The sequence below is a fragment of the Dipodomys ordii genome, unplaced genomic scaffold (genome assembly GCF_000151885.1).
Source record: "Dipodomys ordii isolate 6190 unplaced genomic scaffold, Dord_2.0 Scaffold54, whole genome shotgun sequence".
Taxonomy (NCBI): Eukaryota; Metazoa; Chordata; class Mammalia; order Rodentia; family Heteromyidae; genus Dipodomys; species Dipodomys ordii.
This window is the reverse complement of record NW_012267270.1, coordinates 3,104,688-3,126,116: the sequence shown is the minus strand read 5'-3', so window position 1 is coordinate 3,126,116 and position 21,429 is coordinate 3,104,688. Positions and strand designations below refer to the sequence as shown.

General features: G+C 56.4%; 2 protein-coding genes across 2 annotated transcripts in view; one reads left to right on the top strand and one right to left on the bottom strand.

The window, feature by feature from the left end:
* The first annotated feature begins 1,523 nt into the window (after positions 1-1,523).
* Positions 1,524-8,624, top strand: Aip (aryl hydrocarbon receptor interacting protein). Its single transcript, XM_013021203.1, has 6 exons — positions 1,524-1,756; positions 4,761-4,940; positions 6,182-6,370; positions 7,623-7,799; positions 7,892-8,033; positions 8,322-8,624. Exons 1-6 carry the CDS (start codon positions 1,658-1,660, stop codon positions 8,525-8,527), a joined length of 993 nt encoding a protein of 330 aa, XP_012876657.1. The 5' UTR covers positions 1,524-1,657; the 3' UTR covers positions 8,528-8,624.
* A 403-nt stretch (positions 8,625-9,027) lies between these two features.
* Positions 9,028-21,429, bottom strand: part of Pitpnm1 (phosphatidylinositol transfer protein, membrane-associated 1) — a 13,274-nt gene continuing 872 nt past the window's right edge. The window contains exons 2-24 of the mRNA XM_013021130.1: positions 21,205-21,321; positions 19,573-19,787; positions 19,352-19,473; positions 18,915-19,139; positions 17,327-17,653; positions 17,128-17,223; positions 16,941-17,048; positions 16,251-16,312; positions 15,910-16,160; positions 15,433-15,622; positions 15,241-15,348; positions 14,861-15,018; positions 14,575-14,780; positions 13,784-13,954; positions 12,351-12,515; positions 11,971-12,119; positions 11,773-11,883; positions 11,382-11,498; positions 11,068-11,216; positions 10,846-10,995; positions 10,583-10,766; positions 10,159-10,287; positions 9,028-9,545 (exon numbers count right to left, since the gene is read on the bottom strand). Of these exons, the coding sequence (XP_012876584.1) occupies positions 9,282-9,545; positions 10,159-10,287; positions 10,583-10,766; positions 10,846-10,995; positions 11,068-11,216; positions 11,382-11,498; positions 11,773-11,883; positions 11,971-12,119; positions 12,351-12,515; positions 13,784-13,954; positions 14,575-14,780; positions 14,861-15,018; positions 15,241-15,348; positions 15,433-15,622; positions 15,910-16,160; positions 16,251-16,312; positions 16,941-17,048; positions 17,128-17,223; positions 17,327-17,653; positions 18,915-19,139; positions 19,352-19,473; positions 19,573-19,787; positions 21,205-21,282 (3,735 nt within the window). The 5' untranslated portion in view covers positions 21,283-21,321 and the 3' untranslated portion in view covers positions 9,028-9,281. The remainder of the gene's footprint in view (positions 9,546-10,158; positions 10,288-10,582; positions 10,767-10,845; positions 10,996-11,067; positions 11,217-11,381; positions 11,499-11,772; positions 11,884-11,970; positions 12,120-12,350; positions 12,516-13,783; positions 13,955-14,574; positions 14,781-14,860; positions 15,019-15,240; positions 15,349-15,432; positions 15,623-15,909; positions 16,161-16,250; positions 16,313-16,940; positions 17,049-17,127; positions 17,224-17,326; positions 17,654-18,914; positions 19,140-19,351; positions 19,474-19,572; positions 19,788-21,204; positions 21,322-21,429) is intronic.

The following is a 21,429-nucleotide window of genomic DNA, read 5'->3' as shown; positions in this document are numbered from 1 at the left end:
CATTTCGTTTGCAATTTATGCACATGGTGTCATGTACCAGTCTCACCGTGGTATTTCTATTTTTCCACTGGCACTCTTGTTTCTCCTAGTTTGCAAGCACTGGGCTTCCCCATTCACTCCCACATGCCACTGTAGGGAAGATCCTACCGTCTCCTATGAAAGGTGGGAAAACATCAAGACTTCCAGGTCACAGGACCTGTGCCCTTGGGAATTCACAAAGCATGGAGCTACACCCCCAAAGGTGGCCAGTGGACATCCACCCCAAGGTTCTGGCTTTCTCTTAGAGTTGGTGTTATCTAGCTCTTTTTTCTGCTCAAGGCTAACATTCTAAGTCTCCACTTCAGGCCTATTGGTGGTTAGTTGGAGATCAGGGTCTCAAGGATCTTCCTGCCCAGGTTGGCTTCAACAGAGATCCTCAGCTCTCAGCCTCTTGAGCAGCTAGGGTTACAGACCTGAGCCACTGGCTCCTGGCTCATTTTGAAGATATCATTGGCTTTCTTTTCTATTCTAGAATGGGTAACACTTGGATGCATAAAATAGGACTTATATATGTTCTAAACCCTCTTTTTCATTTCTGTGGTCTGCTTGACTATTTCTCAAGCTAAAGTCATATGCCTTTTTTTCCTTATTATTATTTTGTGAGCCAATGTCTTATTATATATCACAAACTGACTTAAAGAATCACTTGTACAGCCAGGTTTGCCTTCAACTTGTAATCTTTATGCCTCAACCTCCAGATTTCTGGGATTATAGGTATGGATTTCCTAAATATGTTATTGAGAATGTTATTTTAGTTATTTTCCCGATGCACTGGTGTTTGAACTAAGGGCCTTGAACTTGCTAGGCTGGTGCTCTACCCGTTGAGCCATACTTCCAACTCTGGCTTTTTGCTGGTTAAGCGATGTTAAGAGCCTCTCAGATTTGTCTGCTTGGGCTGGCTTGGAACCTTGACTTTTAGATCTCAGCCTCACGAATAGCTAGGATTATAGGCGTGAGCCGTAGGTGCCTGTCTTGAACTCAGGGTCTAGGTATTGTCCCTGAGCCTCTTTGTGCTCAAGGCTAGCGCTCTACCACTTATGCCACAGCACCACTTCTGTTTTGGTTGGTTAATTGGAAATAAGAATCTCATGGGCACTGTGCTGCCCAAGGTGGCTTGGAACCAAGATCCTCAGATCTTAGCCTCCTGAGTAGCTAGGATTACAGGCATGAGCCACCGGTGCCCGGCTCATCTGCAACTTTAAATGGAGTGGCACGCGGCCATGAGCGAGGACCAAAGTCCCAACCAGCTCAAAGACCCAAAAGCGAGGGTCGCCCCGGCGCGCCCCCCCTCCTCCCCTCCCTCTCTCCCCGCTCCCCGTCCCCCTCCCCGCTCCCCGTCCCCCTCCCCGCTCCCCGTCCCCCTCCCCGCTCCCCGTCCCCACCGGCTGGGCTCCGGCCCTAGGCATCCTCAGGCCCCGCCCTTGAAGATCCACGGTACCCCACGCAGCGTGGAGAACCAATCACGGCGCGCTTCCACGTTCCCGCCCCTTTTGGCTTCTGCCCTCAGACAAAATGGCGCCAGCTCGGAAGCTGCCGAGGCTCTAGGAGTTGTCGAAACAGTTCCGGAAGCTACCGAGCGAATCCGGAAGTTGCCGAAAAACAGCAGCGGGGAAGGAGGATGGCGGATATCATCGCAAGACTCCGAGAGGACGGCATCCAAAAACGTGTGATACAGGAAGGCCGAGGAGAACTCCCCAACTTTCAGGATGGAACCAAGGTTCGAGCCCACCCCTCCCTTTTTCCTCTCTGCCGCGGGATGCGCATGCGAGGCGGGAGGAGGCCCGAGGCGAGAGGTTGCGCATGCCCAGAAAGCAGCGGCCAGTGACTCTACTGCTCACGTGCGGAGCTCGACGCTGATTGGTCTGGATTTAAGTAAGGGGTAAATTCGGAAGCGTGTTCCCGCCCCCTGCCTTGCCCTTGGGTTTGTATTGGTCGCTGAGCAGGCTGTCAGGTACCAGAGCCTTAGGGGTCCGAGAGAACTGAAGTCCTGAGACCCGGAGACCAGGTTCCCCAGACCAGAAACTGTTGTCAGCTTTCCAACGAGTCTAGTCTGGGACAAATGAAGTTTTGGAAAGTGAAGAGCCATTCACTTTCCCGCTTCTTACATCCGGGTCCCCAGCCCCTTCCCCTAGGCAGCGTGCACCCCAGCTTCCCTGTTTCTGAAGTTCCTTCGAAGTGGAGATTTCTCCAAGTTGGGATTTTGTACGTAGCTAAGAGCTCCAGGGCAGCACACGAGTGCCTAGCAGTCGAGCATTCACGCGGGGAAGGTAGCTGGAGCTAGTGGGTAAAAATCCTGGTTAGTTCCAGGAAAGAGGGAAGTGTGGGCCCTGTGAATGAGTGCCTGCTCCCTGGCCAGCGCTGTGCCAGGTTGGGCTGATAGTCGTAGCCCAATCGTCTGGGAGCTGTGAGGAGCTGTGTGGTTGTAGTGTTCCGTTTTGTTAAAAGATCTCCAAGAACAGAGAGAGTGTGTGGTGGGGTACATCCCTCGCCCCCCACCTCCCGGGCTGGGAGCCCCTAACAATGGGGATTCTGGATGGAATAGAACTAGGAGACAGTGGCACAAAGGTAGAGAGATCTATGAACAGTGGCATTCAACAACAGGAAGAAAGAGTATGAAAAGGCCATCACACCAGGTGCTGGTGGTTCACACCTGTAGACTTAGCTATTCAGGAAGCTGAGATCTGAGGATCACAGTTCAAAGTCAGTCCAGGCAGGAAAGTTTAGTCTGTAAGACTCTCATCTCCAATTAACCTCCAAAAAGCTGAACATGGAGCTGTGGTTCCAGTGGTAGAGGGCTAGACTTGAGCAAAAGAAGCTCAGGGACAGAGCTCAGGCCCTGAGTCCCAATACTGGAAAACAAAACACCCAAAACGTATTGCCAGGACTGAGGGCATAGGACTGAGTGACAGAGTTCTAGTCAAGCATGTGAGGCCCTGAGTTCTATCTCTATACTGCAGCCAACCCCAAGGCCCCATTCACCAGCACTGTTTGCCACTCAGTGTGTGAGCTGTGTGCTACATGATGTTCTCCTCTTCATTTCCCATAATGGGAGATTGCTATTAGTGTTGATTCGATTTTACCAATGTGAAACTGAGTTCACAGGAGCCCTGTAGTGCAGCAGTTGAGAGCGTGGGCTCCTCTAACCACATCCTGTCATGGACTTCTGTTTTGAGCTTTCTTCTCTGCTGTCACTGTGTGTGTGTGTGTGTGTGTGTGTGTGTGACACATTAGTACTGGTGCTTGAACTCAGGGTCTGAACACTTTCCCTTCCTTCCTTTCTTTCTTCTTTCTTTCTTTCTCTCCTTCCTTCCCTTCCCTCCCTCCCTCCCTCACTCTCTTTCTTTCTTTCTTCCTTCCTTTCTTTCTCTCTTTCCTTCTTTCTGTCTTTCTTTCTTTTTCCTGTCATGGGGCCTGAACTCTGGGCCTAGGCACTGTCCCTCAGTTCTTCAGCTCAAGGCTAGCGCTCTACCACTTGTGCCACAGCACCTCTTCCAGCTTTTTCTGCTTATGTGGTGCTGAGGAATCGAACCCAGGGCCTCAGGCGTGCAAGGCAAGCACTCTACCACTGAGCCACCTTCCCAGCCCCACTATTTCTTTTTTTAAGATGGAATATTGATGTCTTTATTTCACAGTTAGCAGGCCCTAGACAGCCAGTTGTTATAAAGGCCTGCAGCCCATAAACACACTTAACACAGCTAGGAAACAGGCCAGAGAGGAAAGAAAGAACGAGAACAGTACCAGCAATGGAGAACTGATTGGGATGCCATGACAGCCAGAGACAGGACACGGGATAAGATCGTGGCGACACACATGCATGGCGGTATGGGACCTGTGAGCGCCATTTCTTACCTGAAGGCCGGCACTCTAGCACTGGAAACCAGCCCCACTTCTAGCTTTTAGGTGGTTGATTGGGGGTAAGAGCCTCACAGACTTTTCTGCCTGGATTGGCTTTGAACCTTAATCCTTAGATCTCAACTTCCTGAGTAGCTAGACTTATAGGTGTGTGACCCACCAGCGCCGGGCTACACCTGTCATTCTTTTGGTCTAGAAAGTTCTTCTCCTAGTACTTGTCTTGCTGGTTTCCTTTCTTGCTCTTTTCAGGTTTCTCATTAGATGTTGACTCTTCAGAGGTGCCTTCATCTCTGCCACTGTTTAAACTAGTTCTTCCTTACCCTGCTGTATTCTCTCGAACCCTAAGTGTTTGTCTTCATCTAGCATAGCATACAGATGAGCCCCAGGCCCAGCTCTTCCGTCTAGAAGTTCCTTTGGGGTTCTTGTGTGGTGGGGGCTTTTGTTCACTGCTATCTACCACCAAGTTCAGGCACATAGTAGATGCTCAGTAAATAGTTGTTCAAGGCATGATTGGAGTTCCACAGGTTGGCGTGTGTGTGTGTGTGTGTGTGTGTGTGTGTGTGTGTGCTAGTACTGGGTTCAGGGCTTTGTATTCACTCTTGGCCCTCTGCTACTTGAACCACACCTCCACTTCCAGTTTATTGTTGGTTAATTTATCTGCCTAGCTGGCTTTGAAGCATAGTTCTTCGATTTCGGTCTCCTGAGTAGCTAGGATTACAGGTGTGAGCTACCAGTGCCCAGCTCTTAGGTTCTTTGCTGGGGTGGGAGAGTCAGATATGGTTCGATGATGTCCCTGTGTAGAAGGGGCTGGAGGTGACGGTTTCTGGTGAATGTTTGTGGACTTTTCTGATGTCTCCTGTGGTCCGCAGGCCACATTCCACTACCGGACGCTGCACAGTGACAATGAGGGCTGTGTGCTGGATGACAGCCAGGTGCGTGGCAAACCCATGGAGCTCATCATTGGCAAGAAGTTCAAGCTGCCTGTGTGGGAGACCATCGTGTGCACCATGCGCGAGGGGGAGATTGCACAGTTCCTCTGTGATACCAAGGTACCAGCCTGCAGCCACAGTGCCCAGCCGTGCCCTGGTTCCCCTCCTCCACATCACACCAGTCTCCTGACTGTCAGGCTGGCCTCTGTCTCACCTTCTTCATCCACTAGCCAGACTGCAGCTAGCTTTCAAGCGTTAATGGTCCGTAGGACCCCTATTCTATAGCTCCTGCTCCTTATCAGGCTGGATAAAAGTGGCTGCTCACCTGGCCCTTCAGGATCTGTTTTTTTTCTGTTTTTGTGGTGCTGAGGAATCAAACCCAGATCTCATGCACATAAGGCAAGCACTCTACCACCGAGCCACCTTCCCAGCCCAAACTTAATTTTGCCAGACACTGTTGGTTCATGCCTGTAATCTTTTTTTTTTCTTTGGGGGATGGGGTCCAGTCGTGGGGCCTGAACTCTGGGCCTGGGTGCTGTCCCTCAGCTCTTCAGCTCAAGGCTAGTGCTCTACCACTTGAGCCACAGCACCACTTCCGGTTTTCTAGTGGTTTATTGGAGATAGGAGTCTCACGGTCTCTCCTGCCTGGGCTGGCTTTGAACCGCGATCCTCAGATCTCAGCCTCCTGAGTAGCTAGGATTACAGGCGTGAGCCACCAGCGCCCGGCTCCTCAAGAGTTTTTGTTGTTTTTACTTATATTTGTTTTTGACATGTGAGCCTTAGTATTGCTCAGGCTGGTCTTAAACTCCTGGGCTCAAGTGCTCCTCCTGCTTCAGCCTCCCAAATAGCTGGGACTCCAAGTGCCTGCCACCAGCCTGTACCAGGCTACCCCTCTGGGATTTAGAAGTTGTTGCCCCAAGCCCAGCTCTGAAGGGGGTCTAGACTCAGGTAGGGGTAGGGCAGGAGGAGGAGGAAGTGGTGCTGGAAAACAGATGTGAGGAGTCTAGCTTATGAAGGAGAAGAGGAAGGGAAGGAAGAGATGGAGGAGGAGGAGGAAGAGGAGGGCCAGGGAGGGAAGGGGGGGGGATTCCATTGAATCTAAAAGGCCGGATGATACAACTGGATGGCAGGCTTGTATGTTTGCAGGTGGTTCAGTGGTCAGAGAGTGTGGCTGAGCTGGGAAGGAGGGAAGAGAGGCCAGAGGAGCCCAAAGCAGCCCAGGGAAACAAGCTTTCTCAGGACTTTAGCACAGAGAAGGGACCAGGGCCATTGGTCCTTGTTTGGACAGGGATGGGGAGTCAGGCTTGGTGAGCACCGGCCCACATTGATGGAGGCCCTGGCTCCCACTCTCCCTCCTGCAGCATGTGGTCCTGTACCCATTGGTAGCCAAGAGTCTCCGAAACATCGCCGCAGGCAAGGATCCGCTGGAGGGCCAGCGGCACTGCTGTGGCATCGCCCAGATGCATGAGCACAACTCCCTGGGCCACGCGGACTTGGATGCCCTGCAGCAGAACCCCCAGCCGCTCATCTTCCACATTGAGATGCTGAAGGTGAGACCCCCCACCCTGCTGCTTCTCCGGGCCCCTGCTACCCAGGGTGCCCGGGGATGGTGGACTGGACCAGTGTGTAGTCTGATACAATCCCCAGCCTCCCTCGCGAGGCCCCTGGGCCTCTTCAGGCCTCAGTGTTCACCACCTGCAGGAGGCCGGTCCTGCCGCTCCTTGCTTCAGGCCTCAGTGTTCACCACCTGCAGGAGGCCGGTCCTGCCGCTCCTTGCTTCCTGTATCCGCTCTCCTAAGGCCACCTCTGCCTCTACAGCCTGCCACACCAGCGCAGTTGGACATTATGAACTTCTGTGTCTGCCCACAGCCCTGCCAGGGCAGGGGCACGCTATCTTGTTTACTTGTACTGCCACAGTGCTGGGCATGAGAGATGCTAAGGAGTTATGCGTTGAACTGTCAGTGCATGGAACAGCGTCTGCTCTGAGCATCTGGTGTCAAAGCCCAGCTGGTGTAGACGCTGGTCAGATATGTGGCTGAGGACACTGGGATTCCCTTGGGCTTTTGTATGTGTGTGCCAGTACTAGGATTTGAACTCAAGGCCAGCACATTTTCCTTTAGGTTTTTCTTTGTTGTTGTTTTAACTTAATTTAATTTAGTTTTTTGTCGGTCATGGGGCTTGAACTCTGGGCCTGGGCACTGTCCCTCAGCTCATAAGCTCAAGGCGAGCACTCTACTGCTTGAGCCACAGCGCCACTTCTGGTTTTCTCCTGGTTTATTAGAAATAAGAGTCTCACAGACTTTCCTGTCTGGGCTGGCTTTGAACTGCGATCCTAAGATCTCAGCCTCCTGAGTAGCTAGGATTATAGGCCTGAGGCACCAGCGCCTGGCGAATTTTATTTTTTTGATAGTCATGGGGCTCATCCTCTGAGCCTTAGCACTACCCCTGAGCTTTCTTGTTTGAAAGTAGTGCTCTACCACTTTGAGCCACAGCTCCACTTTCAGTTTTCTGGTGGTTATTTGGACATGAGAGTCTCATGGATTTTCCTTCCCAGATTGGTTTCAAACTACATTCCTCAGGTCTCAGCCTCCTGAGTAGTCCGTTAGCTTTTTCACTCAAGGATAGCGCTCTACCACTTGTGCTACACCTCCACTTCCAGCTTTTTGGTGGTTAATTGGAGATAAAGAGGCTCACAGACTTTTCTGCCCAGACTGACTTCAAACCAGGACCCTCCAAGCAAGGATTGTGGTTGTGAGCACGCGGCCCTTGGGCTCTGTCATGATGTCGCCCCTGTCTTGGCAGGTAGAGAGCCCTGGCACATACCAGCAGGACCCGTGGGCAATGACAGATGAGGAGAAGGCCAAGGCGGTGCCGCTCATCCACCAGGAGGGCAACCGCCTGTACCGTGAGGGCCAGGTGAAGGAGGCTGCCGCTAAGTACTATGACGCCATCGCTTGCCTGAAGAACCTGCAAATGAAGGTTTGCGGGGGAGATGGCCATGGGTGAAGCGGAGAGGCAGAATCCGGGCCCGGATCTCACCATCTACTTTCTCCATGCCCCTGTTTCCCCAGGAGCAGCCTGGGTCCCCCGACTGGATCCAGTTGGACCAGCAGATCACACCGCTGCTGCTTAACTACTGCCAGTGCAAGCTGGTGGCTGAAGAATATTACGAAGTGCTGGACCACTGCTCCTCCATCCTCAACAAGTATGACGGTGAGCGGCAGGTGCCACACGGGAGGGCCAGACAGCCCGTTCCTCCCTGCCACCGCTGGACACGGGGGCAGAAGCCTGAGCTTTGATATCCCCGCTTGACTCCCTCCCCCCGCGCCCCCAGAGTCTGACTAAACACCCCACTCAGGTAGGGCTCAGCTCTGTTGCCTGGGATGTGTGCGTGGATAGTGGCAGGGTTGGCCCCAGGTCAGGGTCCCCTGATGGGTCCCCATGCCAGGTGGCAGGGCTCCGTGGATGGCCGGTCCCCCTCATGCCTTTGTGTCCCTGCAGACAACGTCAAGGCTTACTTCAAGCGGGGCAAGGCCCATGCGGCCGTGTGGAATGCCCAGGAGGCCCAGGCCGACTTTGCCAAGGTGCTGGAGCTGGACCCTGCCCTGGCGCCTATTGTGGGGCGCGAACTGCGGGCACTGGAGTCCCGGATCCGGCAGAAGGACGAGGAGGACAAGGCCCGCTTCCGAGGCATCTTCTCCCACTGACGGGGCCTCCTTTCCTGCGCCACCTCGCCAAGTCCATTGCTGCCTCCGCCAGCCCACTCACTGCTTCTGTGTATATTATAAAGGCCTTATTTATCTCAGTGTGTCTCTAGTGAGCCCATCCATGCAGGGCAGGGCTGGGGGGGGGGGGCGGCAATCAGCAGTGCTTCCTGGTCATCTGGTAGACCTTTGGAGGCAGCTCTGAGGCAGCTCTAAGACCTTTCGGCTTCAGTGTCACTGCTTAATAAAGGGGTATTCCTCTGGGTGGTATCAGGGAACCCCAGAAGGTTCATCCTGTCTTAAGCCTGGCGGGTAGGGGGGGTCCCTTCTAACTCTGGCTGGGGTGACGGGGAACACTGGGCCTTGTGGGAAGGAGTGGCGGGTGCTCTGTGGTGCTGTGGAGGCCTCGTGACCTGGGCCTGTCCCAGCTCCTCTCTGCGCTTCAGAGTCCCAGCTAGAGGCTGGGCTCCGGTGCGCTGTGCTGCGCTGCCAGGCCGCTAGGACACAGGTGGACGCAGGTGTTTATTTTTATGAGTTCACACACACTGAAAAAGCCACTGGGCCTAGCTCACTCCCCCCACCCCCTCCCGTGGGCAGGGTTCCCCCAAGAAAGGGAAGTAACACTGAGGAGCAGACAGATGTAGGGTGTCTAGCCAGGGGACCCATGGCTGGGGCCACAACTCTAGGCCCTCAGTCTCCCACACGCAGGCATCCAAGTGTCAATAAATAACCCAGGTCCAGCCACATTTGGGGGGGGTCACTCTTCACAGTCCAATTTGAGGCTGATGCTTCGGGCCTTGCCCCGGGCCAGGGTAGTCGGCGGGGTCCCTGGGCCCTCTCGATCTGCCTGGCTGGGGCCCCTGGAGCGAAGCAGCTGGCTCTGCTTGCGGAGAAAGTCCACTGGAGCAGCTACCCCATAGCTGCTCTTGGCCAGGGCAGTCCTTGGGGGTCCGGGTGGGGCGTGAGAGTGGGAGCCTGCCTCCAGCTGGCCCAGGTGGGCCACGTAGCCATCTGACAGGAACTGCAGGCAGACATGGGCAAGGATGAGGTGATGCCAACCTGAGTTCACACCCCCCTTCCCATACCCTCCCCAGGCCCCTGCAGCAGGGCCGGGCAGCTGGACAGCACTGCAGATGACACGTCTGGCTCAGCCGGACCCCAAGCCTTCTCTCAGTAGTTAAGCTGTTGAACTAGGGTGCCCTGCTTTACTCCCGCCCCAGCCCTGCTCTGGCCTATCTTACTTAGAAGGCAGCATCTTGCGTAAATAACTGCAGCTAATATTTAGCAATCACTTGCTTTGTGCCCAGCCCTGGGCAGTAAACAATGCCATCTTTACAATGAGCAGATGAGGCCAGGGCCAGCATTATGTTCAGCTTACAGGCAGAAAACAGGCGTGGAAAAGTCTAGGCCATGGCGGAGGAGCCAACCTTTGAGACCTTGAGCCATACACCTGCCTGGGCTACCCCAGGTCTGCCTTGTAGCTAGGTAGGCAACAGGCTGTTTGTGATTCCTGTCCCCGGGAGAACTTAGGCTCCCTGTGGCGGGTGGGCTGCTCCGGCTTCCTCACCCCACCGGGAGTCTTAGGCCCGTGGGCAGTTGTCAGGTCCTGTTCCCTGTAGTCCCTTGATCCTCACCTGGCACTGCGCCTGCAGCTTCCGCACAGCACGGCCCACAATGTAGGTCTGGCCAGGGGACAGGCCAAGTGCCGCATAGACAGCAACGTCTTTGGGGGATCCGTAGCCAGCTACAATGTTCAGTTCTACCTGTGGCAGGAGAAGCCAGTGACCAGCCTGGGGATGGAACCTTAGTGTTGGGGGTGGGGCTTGTGAGCATTTTCCAATCAGGCCGTTTTGGGGGTGGGCTCTCTGGGCAGAGGTGAAACCAGCTGACTCAATCGCCTTGGTTGGCCCTAAGGACTAGGGTCCCCTAGAACCAGGATGGCCAGCCTACAGGGACTTCCAGTTACTTGGCCAGGGCCAAATAGGAGTAGAATGAGATGGGTCTTTGCTATCGTGCCTGGGGTGAGGGCCGGGAGGAGACCTTCCCCAGCCCCCGCACCTCCTGCACCAGGCTCTGCAGAAACATGGCCTTCTGGCGTAGAGGGTCATGAGTGAGGCCATCGCAGAAGGAGACGACCCCATGGGGGAAGTTGTGCTGGGACAGCCAGGCCACCACGCGGTGCTTCTGCATGTCAGGCCGGCCAGTCACATACACGATCAGGTAGCCCGAGTCCTGCCAGTGTCTGTGGGGTAGGGACGCGGTCAGCTGCACAGGTCAGGGTGGGGGCCGGTCGCTGTGGTGAGCAGGGTGGCAGCTCCTACCTGACCACGTCCACGGCACCAGCGCGCACCTTGGGGTCGCTGCCCATGATGGAGACACTGGCGGTGAAAGAGCCATCGATGCTGAAGACCACGGCTTCCGTGCCCCGGGCCACCACTGTGAGGCAGCACTCGGCGTAGGTGTGGTCACCCCTGCAACGGAGGGGGCCTTGAGCAGGATGGGACAAGCCCAGCCCCCTAGAGGCCCAGCTGCCTGCTGCTCACCTGACCACCATCCGCACGGGGTAGACGCCGATGCCCAGCGCCCGCTCACCGGGCACTGGGAAGGTAAGACGGCCCGAGCTGTTGGTGACTTCAGTGCCAAAATGGATCCACTTGCCTGACAGCGGCTGTGTCATGATGTAGACATCCACCTGGTGGGAAATGGGCGTGGAAAGGGCCACGGGAGCAGAACTCCCGGGCGCTGCCCGGCTTCCGGGCCTGGCCTGGCACTGGAAGAGGGTGGGAGGCCCAAGCCCTGCTGACCAAGGGGCCAGGAGGTGGGGCCAGAAATACCGGGGCTGAGCCCAAGTCCTGACCTTCTCTCCGGTGAGCGTGACCACATCCAAGGGCCCGTACATGAAACGTCCGTTCAGCACCTGGGGGCGGCCCTCGCACACCACTGTGTCGCTGGCCCGATGATTGGAGGTGACATTCTGGGTGGAGGAGATGGTGGGCGTTATAGGGGAAGGCGGATGAGAATGTGGGATGGACCTGGAGCAGATGGGGCCTCTGGGGGAGACCCAGGAGGGCAGGCACCCCTGCGGACCTCAACGTGAGGTGGTGAGCGTGGTTTCAAGGGTGGGAGCTGTGACTGGAGGGATGCTGAGATGAGATCCACCTTCATAAAGGGAGCAGGAGGTGGAGAGTGGGCGGGACTAAGGCAATAAGGGGGTGTGGCCAACCCCTTGGGTGGGACGTGGCACTTACCCGGATCTTGACTTGGGTGCGTTTGCGTTGCCACTTCTCCCTGGGGAAGGCAGGGCTGTAGATGGATGGTTCCTCACACTCTGCCAGCTGTGGCCGCTCCTTCTTGATCACCTGAGGACACAGAACCGGGGCCCAGTGCAGGCCAGCCCTGGCTCTCATCCTCCCCTGGGACCCTTCCACTACGTTGCGACCACTCACCTGGCGTAGGATGAAGGCCACCACGTCGGCAGACTCCCAGTAGCTGGCGTGGAAGAGGTGGGGCAGCGTGACCGTGGGGAAGGCGGTGAGCGCCTCGGGGCAGTACAGCGAGTAGTCGATCCGCTTGGTCCCCCACCAGCGCTCCAGGACTGCACGGCCACGGTGGGCAGTGAGTCAGGGTGGTCAGCTATGGGCGTCCAAATGCCCTGCCCCTGCGGCTCCTCCCTCCCTCCTCTCTGCCAGAACGCTAAAGTACAGACCGAATGCTATAGATGGGGCCCAGGGTACTATGCTAGGGGACAGGATGTTTATTGTATGGGCTAAGACCCCCCCTCTCCCCCCCCCCACAGGCTGAATTGCCCAGTGGCTTGCTGACTTACTCTTAACCACCTCGCTGGTGGTGCTGGGGGCCGCTGGCTGAGCTGTTGGCTCAGTGCCTAACTCAGTGCCCTTCCAGAAGGCACCACTGGCCGACGTGGGCGTTGAGGGCACCATCATCTCCAGTTCCTCCAGAAAGAGGCCCGAGTGGGTTTGCAATGTATCAGCTGGGAAGACAGGCCAGCCTCAGCCCTAGGCAGGGACAGCTTTCCCTCCCATCTCCTTACCCAGGGGTCCCCTCGTAAGACTGCCTGTCCCCTATCTGGGCAGGACAGAAGTGAGGAGGCTTTGTCTCTGGCTATCCCCAGCTACACTTCTGATAGAATGAATGCCTGTCACCACACCCCAAACACATTTGTACAACTGCACCTGTGCCCATGACCCTTCCTTGTGGCACCAATGAATATTTAATTACATGCAGACTTGTGCATGCTCCTGGCGCTCAGGGAGCCACAGTGAGCCCATACAGATGGACACACCTAGCTGTGGCACACCCTGCCTGCTAGACTCCCTTTGTCTCCTCTCTCTAGGTTAGTCATTGCCCTCCCTACCCCACTTAATACAAGTTAGAAGGTCCTATAGGCTGGGTGCTAGTAGTTCACGCCTGTAACCTAGCTACCCTGGAGGCTGAGTCTGAGAATTGTGATTCAAAGGTAGCAAGGGCAGGAAAGTCCTGGAGATTGTTATTCCAACTAGCCACCAAAAGCTGGGAATGGAAAGGTGGCTCAAGTGTCAGAGTACTAGCCTTGAGCACAAAAGGTCAGGGATAACACTGGTGTCCTGAGTTCAAGCCCCAGGACCAGAAGAGAGAGAGAGAGAGGGAGGGAGGGAGGAAGGGAGGGAAGGAGAGAGGGAGGGAGGGAGGGAGAGAGAGATTGACAACTGTGATTAGAAACCAGCATGGGCAGTAAAGTCCAGAGACTTACCTCCACTTAACCACTAAAGCATCAGAAGTGGAGCTGTGGCTAGCTTTGAGTGAAAAAGCTTAGGGACAAAACCCAGGCCCTGAGATCAAGCCCTAGTACTGGCACAAAAAAAGAAGGTGTTGTAGATCCAGATACTCCCCTCTCCAAAGGCCAGCAGAGGCTCCCTGGTCCTGGGATGAGTGACAGGAGAGGTCCTGAGGTGGATACTGACTAGTACTTTTTTTTTGCGGGGGGGGGGCGGTCAGTTGTATGGCTTGAACTCTAGGCCAGGTCTCTGACCTTTTTTTTTTTTTTTTGCACAAGACTAATGCTTTACCACTTTGAGCCACAGCAGCACTTCTGGTTTTCTAGGGGTTAACTGGAGATAAGAGTCCCACAGACTTTCCTTGCCCAGGCTGGCTTGATCCTCAGATCTCAGGCTTCTAAGTAGCTAGGATTACAGGCGTGAGCCACCAGCAACTGGATTGCCTTGTCATGCCCCCCTTCCTCCCTTTTGTTTGGGAGCATACCCAGCAGCAGGGATGAGCCATCGCCCAGGGGGAACTTTTGGTAGCGAGGCACAGCCAGTGGGGCAATCGCTTGGAACTTGGGGGCCAGTAGGGGCTCCAGGCGGGAGGCGCAGGGGTCGGCTGCATGGAAGAGGTTGTAGATCTGCTCGCAGGCTGGGTGCATCTGTGCCACTGGGTACCCAGAAGACAGAGAAGGTAGGAGGAGGTTCAGCGGGACATCCGAGGAGGGCGGGGGCCACGCAGCACCCGGCATGCTGAGGGACGCTTGGGTCCTGCTGGAAAGGACGCGTGTCTCTTGGCCAAGCAGAGATCAGGGCCTTCAATCAGCTCAGCTTCAGGATGAAATATTTCCCCTCCTGTGGGACCATTTCTTACACAGAATCTCTCCTGACTGACTGTAAAGCTCTTTCCAGACGAGCTGGGTGCTGTGGCTTATTCCTGTAAGCCTAGCTATTCAGGAGGATGAGAAATAAGGATCATAGTTCAACGCTAGCCTGGGCAGAAAAGTCCATGGGATTCTTTTTTTTTTTTTCAGTTGTAACTCCAGACAGGAACCAAAGAGGAGTTTTACTGCCTCATCTCTGGGTTTTATGGAGATTTCATTTACCCTTCTGTGTTAGCTTCTTAAGACACGGGGACCATGGGATTCTTATCTCTCATCAACTACCAAAAAAAGGCAGAAGTGGAACTGTGGCTCAAGTGTAGAGCACTAGCCTTGAGTGACAAAACGTAGGCAGAGAAGGTGGGGAAGGAGCAGGCGAGAGGCAGGGCATCTCCCCGCCCCGGCTCACCCTCCAAGGCGGGCATCACGGTTTTGCGCAGAGCCAGCACCAAACCCAGCGGGGAGCCGAAGAGGAAGAAGCCAGAGACCTTGAAGTCCAGGCGCGCAGCGCTGACCGGGCCATCGGGAAGCTGAGAGCTGGCAGCAGGCGGGCAGGAGACTGTGCTTGCTCGCCGGGGCTCCCCGGAAGAGGTGGTTGTGGGGGCTGCCTGTAGACTACAGAGAAAGGGGGTTCGGTGCTGCTGCCACTGAAGCCCAACCGGGGAGGGGCACTGGGGTGGGGTGGGAGGGTTCACCTGTTCTGACAGTTCTCCGGCTCAGGATTGGCCGCATCACTGGGGGTGCGCTGGGAAGGCAGGGCCGAGGGTTCTGGGCTAGCCCGACCGAGGGCCTCCACCCCATCTGCCAGGGGGTCTCGTATGGGGCCCACCTCCGGGGAGAGCAGCTCATTGTTCTGGAACACAGGAGAGAAGCTGCCTTAGGCTGGAGACTACAATTTCTCCTGAATTTGGAGAAGCATCAGGCTTGGGGCTGGGTCGAGTAGAGTCTCAGAGGAGAACTGCAGACTAGCCTACAACCACAAAGGCCAGATTCCAGGCCCCGAGACTTACAGACAGAAAGACACCTCCCTCCCCTCCCCGCCCCCCCCCGGCAGGCCACGAGTGGCCACACTAACCATGCTCCCACGCCGGCTGCTGCCCCGACTCCCTGTGCCCGCATTGGCACTGTGGCAGAGCGCGTCGAAGCCCAGGATGCCACCAACACCATCTCCAATCAGCACCACCTGGGTGGGAGGAAGGGCGCACTGAGCAGGTGGTCGCGGCCCAGGCAGGGCCTCGGCCGGGCTGCTGTGGAGGATGGCCCCCACCTGCCCACAGAAGCCGGTGCCCTCTGACGAGCGCAGGAAGGCCGCGTAGGCTTGGTTGGTGCGAGCGATGACGGTGGTCACGGCGCCCTGGTAGCGGGAGGATGAGGTGGCCAGCAGTGGCAGGGCGGCCAGCGGGATGTGATCCTGGGAACGGGACAGGCTGTCGCCATCGTGGCTGTAGGGGCTCAGGCTGCAGGGGGAAAAGGATACGGTGGGAGGTTAGAGGCCCCGGCCCCACCCCTGCCCCTCAAGTCCTTTGGACTGGTGGACAAACCCTGGCACCCTGATCTCTCAGCGGTGTCAACCCTAAGACACACCTCGGGAGCACCGAGGGAAACAGGTCCACCCGAGATCAGTGTGGACCTAGTGTGTGGACCCCTTCCCCAAGGGACCTCCTTGCTTTGAGAAGCCATCAAGTAGCTGTCTGCACCTTGGGGTCCCCTGTATACCTCCCACCCTCCCACCCCTGGCCAATACTTGGAGACAAGCGCATAGGCGGCAGCGCAGATGGGTGGGCAGGGCACCAGTCGCAGAGCCACGTGGCCCAGGGCCTCCGGGAAGTGGATGCGAGTGACGGCCTCGAAGGCAGAGCTCAGCGTCTGCACGTCTGCCTGCTTGGAGCTGGCATCGGCGGGGCCCGAGTCCAGGATGCTGCCGCTGTGCAGGATGAGGAAGAGCACGTGCACTGCGCACGCCTCGGTCCCCAGGTCCCCTGCTCCATCTGGGCCCTGAGGGGCACAAAGGTTAGGAGGGTGTCAGGGCAGAGGCAGGCCAGCAAATGGACAGAACTCCAACGTGGCAGGGGCAACCAAACCCACCTCTGAGTCCCTGGGTGCTCGGGCCCCATCTTCAATGACTTTAGCAGTCTCGGTTCCTGGGTCTACAGGGCAGGGAAAGCCGGTAAGGGCAATGGCTTCCCCATCAGCACTTCAGATACCCCAGCTTCTGGCAACAGACCGAGGCCTCCCCTCCACCTCCTCTTCCTCTCTACCAAGGCATTTCACTTTCTAGAGTCTTCTTCATGCCAACCTTCCATACCATGTTTGCCTAGCAAGTTTCTTATAATTCCACCAACACCGTGGGCACTTGCCACATGTAGCTATTTACATTTAAATACAAGGAAAAGATCCACTCTCCCCCTCCCCCAATCACACTGACACATTCTAAGTGCTTGACAGCCACTGGGGGCTAGTGGCCATCACACAGGGTCGTGCAGATCTAGAACAACCTGTCATCACAGCTGCTGTCCTTCAGAACCCAGCCCAGACAGCAGATGCCATGAGGCCTTCTGGAGTTCCCAGGGAAAGCCCCGTACCATCCGGAGAGGGGACACCCTCCCCACCCACCCTCGCACCCCTCCATTTCTCCCCTGCAGCCCCATCTGAGTACTAACGGGTCCCCTGTCCACAGTGACATTTCTGGCAGGCCCCCTTAAGCCCAGGACTGAGCTGTTCTAAGTCCCTGCTGCGCATGGGGTGCTGGGCTGGCACCCTGAGGGGAGTCTTTACCAGGAGCCCCCTCTGCCTCGGTTGGGGAGGCAAAGGCGTCGATAAAGTCATTGGAATTCCACTTGGTCATCTCCTTGGGGAAGACCTCGTCACTGTCTGAGAAGCCTTCTGAGGGGACAGGAGGCTGTGTCATGGGGTGGGAGGAGCTTGTCCGTCCCTCAACCCCCAACAGGGCCTCTGTGCTGACCGTGGGCATCGAAGAACTCCTCCTCCGAGCTGTTCTCAGAGTCTCGGGCTATGTTCTGCATGCGCCATTCAGACAAGCTCTGGGGAGACACGCCCCCTGCGGGGCCACGTGGGCCTCAGCCTGGGAGTCCAGAACTGGGGGGGGGTGGCCCCTTCCCATCCCTGGCGGGGACCCGCCTCATGCTCCTCATGCTCCTCACCTCCATGCTGGGATGAATAGGAGGAACGGGAGGAGGAAGACCACTGCTTCCCAAAGCTGGCATCGGGTGAGGCATCGGGGCCTGTGGGGACCTCGGGCCCATCAGGGGTGCCAGCATTGTGGGACCCAGGCCGAGCCTCCGTGCTGGACTTCCCAAGGGGCTGGGCCTCAGGTCCCTCACTGCCTGAGTTACACTTGGCCATGCGCTGGGCCAGCATGCGTGCAGTCTCTTCCTCAAGTGCCCGGATGTCAGCCATGCTCAACTCTGTCCACTCGTCCTGCCAGCACCAGGCCTGGCGGTGGGCTCGAAGCATCACCCGACGCAGACCTGTGAGTGCCCCAGACATTAGAACCATATTCTCCTGTATTCCCTGTCACCGCAGCCTCATGCCCGGCCCTTACTCAAGGTTGGGTAATGGCTCCCCTGGTACACCACCCAACAAAAGCCACAAAGTAGGGCAGGCAGTGCTATCCAGGGAAGAGCAGCAGAAATTGGGGCATTTTTCTTGCTGTCCCCTCCCCTCCCCCCCCTGTCCACTGCTTCTTTATCTCCCTGGACACCCTAACTCTGAGCACTGGCATCACCCCCTCAACTCCAGCAACTGGGACCAAGGAGTTAACAGTTCATTAAGATGTTAACAGTTAATGAAATTGCCAATGGTTAATGAAGGTGTTAATAGTTAATTGAAGTGTTGGCACTCCTTGAAGGCTATAGTGAAAGATGATCCCATTCTGGGATATTTTTATCATAAGCAGAGGAATAGAGTTAGAAACTTAAATGTCTAGGAAATAAAGTCCTAATGGCTAAATTATAGCTCTCTGGAAGAAAACACAGCAAAACCTTCATAGAAGTTACACATGTGTGATCTTAATTTTCTTCTTTGTACTTTTTGGTATTTTCTCCAATGTTAATGCAAGGATCCCCACTATTCTCCTTGTAAGAGAGGAACAATTTTACCCATCACCTTGTAGGGGAGTTCTAGGAGTTCATGGAGATCTTGGTCAGAAAGCAATTTGCAAAGTCATAAGTTGTGATTATGTAGTCAGCAATGGCTTTTACTGTCTATGATGGCCCACGGCTTGCTGGGGGGCGGGGGGGGCATTTAGTGGGGAGACTGAACTCAAGCCATGGACACCTCCACCAGGGAGGCACAGTCCTGCAGGAGCTGGGGAGTAGGTGTGGGGAGGTTTTGTATTGGGGTGGCCTAGAGGGAATGACACTGAAGTCACAGCCTCTTCGCCTGTACTTCTTGGCCTGTTGCCTGCTAGGGCTGATGACCCCACTGAGCTTCATTCAGTCTTGCTCAACCCACAGGATGATGGAGAATCTAAAAATCTTCCTGCAAGGAGCATTTATGAGGTCAAAGTGGCACAGGTCTCAGAGATCATGTTGCCAGCCTCTTGTCTCCTGGCTGTTTCTGGTAACTCCAGGACGGCTCCCCTGGCTCCTGGCCAGGCTTCCCTGCTTCCCTCCTCCTCCCCCACCCAGCTCCACCTCAAATGGGAATCATAGCTTGAAGCTTTGTGTCTCCAAACATGGGGCCTGCTGCATGCTGGGTAAGTGGAAGCTCCCCTGCACAGGTGCTCACCAACGTCGTGGATGAACTGCTCGATCTTGGCCTGCATGCCCCAGTAGCGGAACTCAACCTTACACAGCTTATAGGCACACATGAGGGGGCCCGTCTGGGCTGCTGTCCGGGCCCAGTCATCAGCCAGTGGCCCTCGGCCTGTCTTGACTGAGCGGTACAGCCTGGGGTCCTCTTCTGCTTTGTACTCGCCAGGGGCCACCGCATCCCGCACAATGTCGATGGTGTCTGGGGGTGGGGGTGGGGGGCGGCGTTTCAGCAGGCACTGAGCAATGCCAGCCCTCTCAAGCCCCCTCCCTCACTCCCCCTCTCTCCCCCAATGGGAGGGCAGCCTTTTGTAAATAGGAGGCTGGGGCCTGGAGAGGACAGGGGCTTCTCAGAGGTAAAAGAAAGCCTAAGAAGAGGGGCTCCAGGGGTCCCCCAGTAGCTCCAGGCCTCACCCAGAATGCGTTGCCTCCTCTCAGCCCCACTCAGGTTGAAGACATTTGGCTGCTGCCCCCCATCAGGCAGGTAATAGGTCTCTATCTCAATGGAGAATTTCTCCACGAAGGGACAGGTGTACCTGGGCAAAGGGCCAGGTGAGAGTCACGTTTGTGCCCTCCCCCTCCACCCCAGGGCTGCTTCCCCTGGTCTCAGGCCTGTGCCCACCTGGGACACTCACCGAGTTCGGGTGTAGGGATAAGCATTCCAGGATTCCTCCTCTACCTGCAGGGCAGCTTTGGGCAGCAGGGCCCGGAACCAGCCTGGGATGTGGGAGCCAACGTGGTACACCTTGTGCGTGTACTGCCCACTGCCTCCAGGCCCATCCGTGTAGGGCCGGTTGGCCAGGATCTCCACACCGCTGCCCTCACCACTAGACTCCTCCCGGCTCTTTTTCTGCAGCCCAAGGCAGAGACGAAAGCTCAGTTCCTGCTCAGCCCCAGCTCTGCTTATGGGGGTCCCTTGGTCCTGGTCCCCTGTATAGCCCTTTCAGTTCTAAGCAGCCTGATGTTGCTCACCCCCCCACACCCCCATAGGTCCTTGGGACCAAGTTCACGGGCACTGCCCGTTGTCCATAAGGCTCTGCAGCCTAGCATTCAGTCACCGTGCTTGGGTTCTATTCACTGCAATGCATTAATGACCACAACAGAGACACTGCCAGAATGGGACTTCTGTTGCAGTGGAGAGAAACAGAAATCAGGAAAAAGGAAATTGTATGATAGGTTAGGAGTTAGTGCCATGAGAAAAAGAAAGCACAGAGTTCATCCGATGCTGGGAACTGGTGGCTCACGCCTGTCACCTTAGCTACTCAGGAGGCTGAAATCTGAGGATCCCAGTTCAAAGCCAGCCCAGGCAGGAAGTTCATGAGACTCTTATCTTCAATTAACTACTAAAAACAACCTGAAGTGGAGCTGTGGCTCAAGTGGCTGAGCACTAGCCTTGAACACAAAAACTAAGAGAGTATGCCTTAGGCCCTGAGTTCAGGACCCAGGACTGGTATTAAAAAAAAAAGAGTTGATATGAAGAGACAACCTGAGCAAGACTTGACCATGACAGGAGGTGGGGGAGGGAGCCAGCCAATGGGGGGGGGGAGATCCAAGGCAGAGAGGAAGCCAGGGCAAGCCCTGAGGGAGGAACATGCCCTCAAGGAATAAATAACATGGCCAGGATGGCTGGCCTTCTACCTCTCAGAGGACCTTTTCTCTGTGGGACCCCCGATGCCCCAGCGGCCCTTTCCCAGGCCAAGCTTGACACACACAAGCCCCTGGAGGAGACCCCCTGAGGCCTCAGCGCTTGTCCCTGCCCATTCTTCTCACAGCAAAGGCCGGACAGCCCCTATCACCTTGGGCTCCCTCCAGCTCCTCCATTCCTGGGGCCTGATCTCACCCCACCAGTGGGTGGCAAGGCTGGGCTGGCAGACCAGCACCCGGCCAATCCCCCTCCAGAGCCCTCCCTCCCCCAGGCCTCCTCACAGGCACCTTTCCCTTCCCCCAGGGGATTACAGATCCTGAGGATTAATGCTGATCAGCCTGGGCACTGGGGAGGGGGGGCGTGGGCACCACTTGGCCCTTCTGCCTTTTTCTCATGGCCCCTACATCTCTCTCCCCCCCACCCCCCGCCCAGCTCCCACATCCGAAGAAGGGTCTCTCTCCCCTGTTCTGGGCTCTGGAACCCCGAAGATGGACTGTCCCGAATCCAGCTGGGCTAGACCCCCAAGTCTGGAGTGCGGCCTGCGCCCTCCCTCGGTTACCCCATCATGAGGTCCGTCCCCCCCCTCCGCCCCCGGCCGCATCGCCCTCCCCACCACGCTCACCTGGATCATGTAGAGCTGGGCCACTTGGTACTCGTCCAGGCTCATGGGCAGCAGGATGTGGTACTCCTTGATGAGCATCTTGGAGGCGCTGGGCCGGCTGCGCGGCCTCCGCTCCACCTAGCGCAGGGCACCGCTGTCAGGGCCGGGAGCCCAGCGCCAAGGCCGAGGGGCTCGGGCCGCAGGACCCCATGCCCGGACCGCCCTCCGCTACCCGGGAGGCAGAGG

Bases quoted from the DNA above. Each gene is read 5' to 3' on its own strand.
- Aip (XM_013021203.1), top strand. From the start codon at position 1,658: ATGGCGGATATCATCGCAAGACTCCGAGAGGACGGCATCCAAAAACGT. The intron at 1,757-4,760 runs GTTCGAGCCCAC...TGTGGTCCGCAG, and splicing joins ACTTTCAGGATGGAACCAAG to GCCACATTCCACTACCGGAC. The intron at 6,371-7,622 runs GTGAGACCCCCC...CTGTCTTGGCAG, and splicing joins TCCACATTGAGATGCTGAAG to GTAGAGAGCCCTGGCACATA.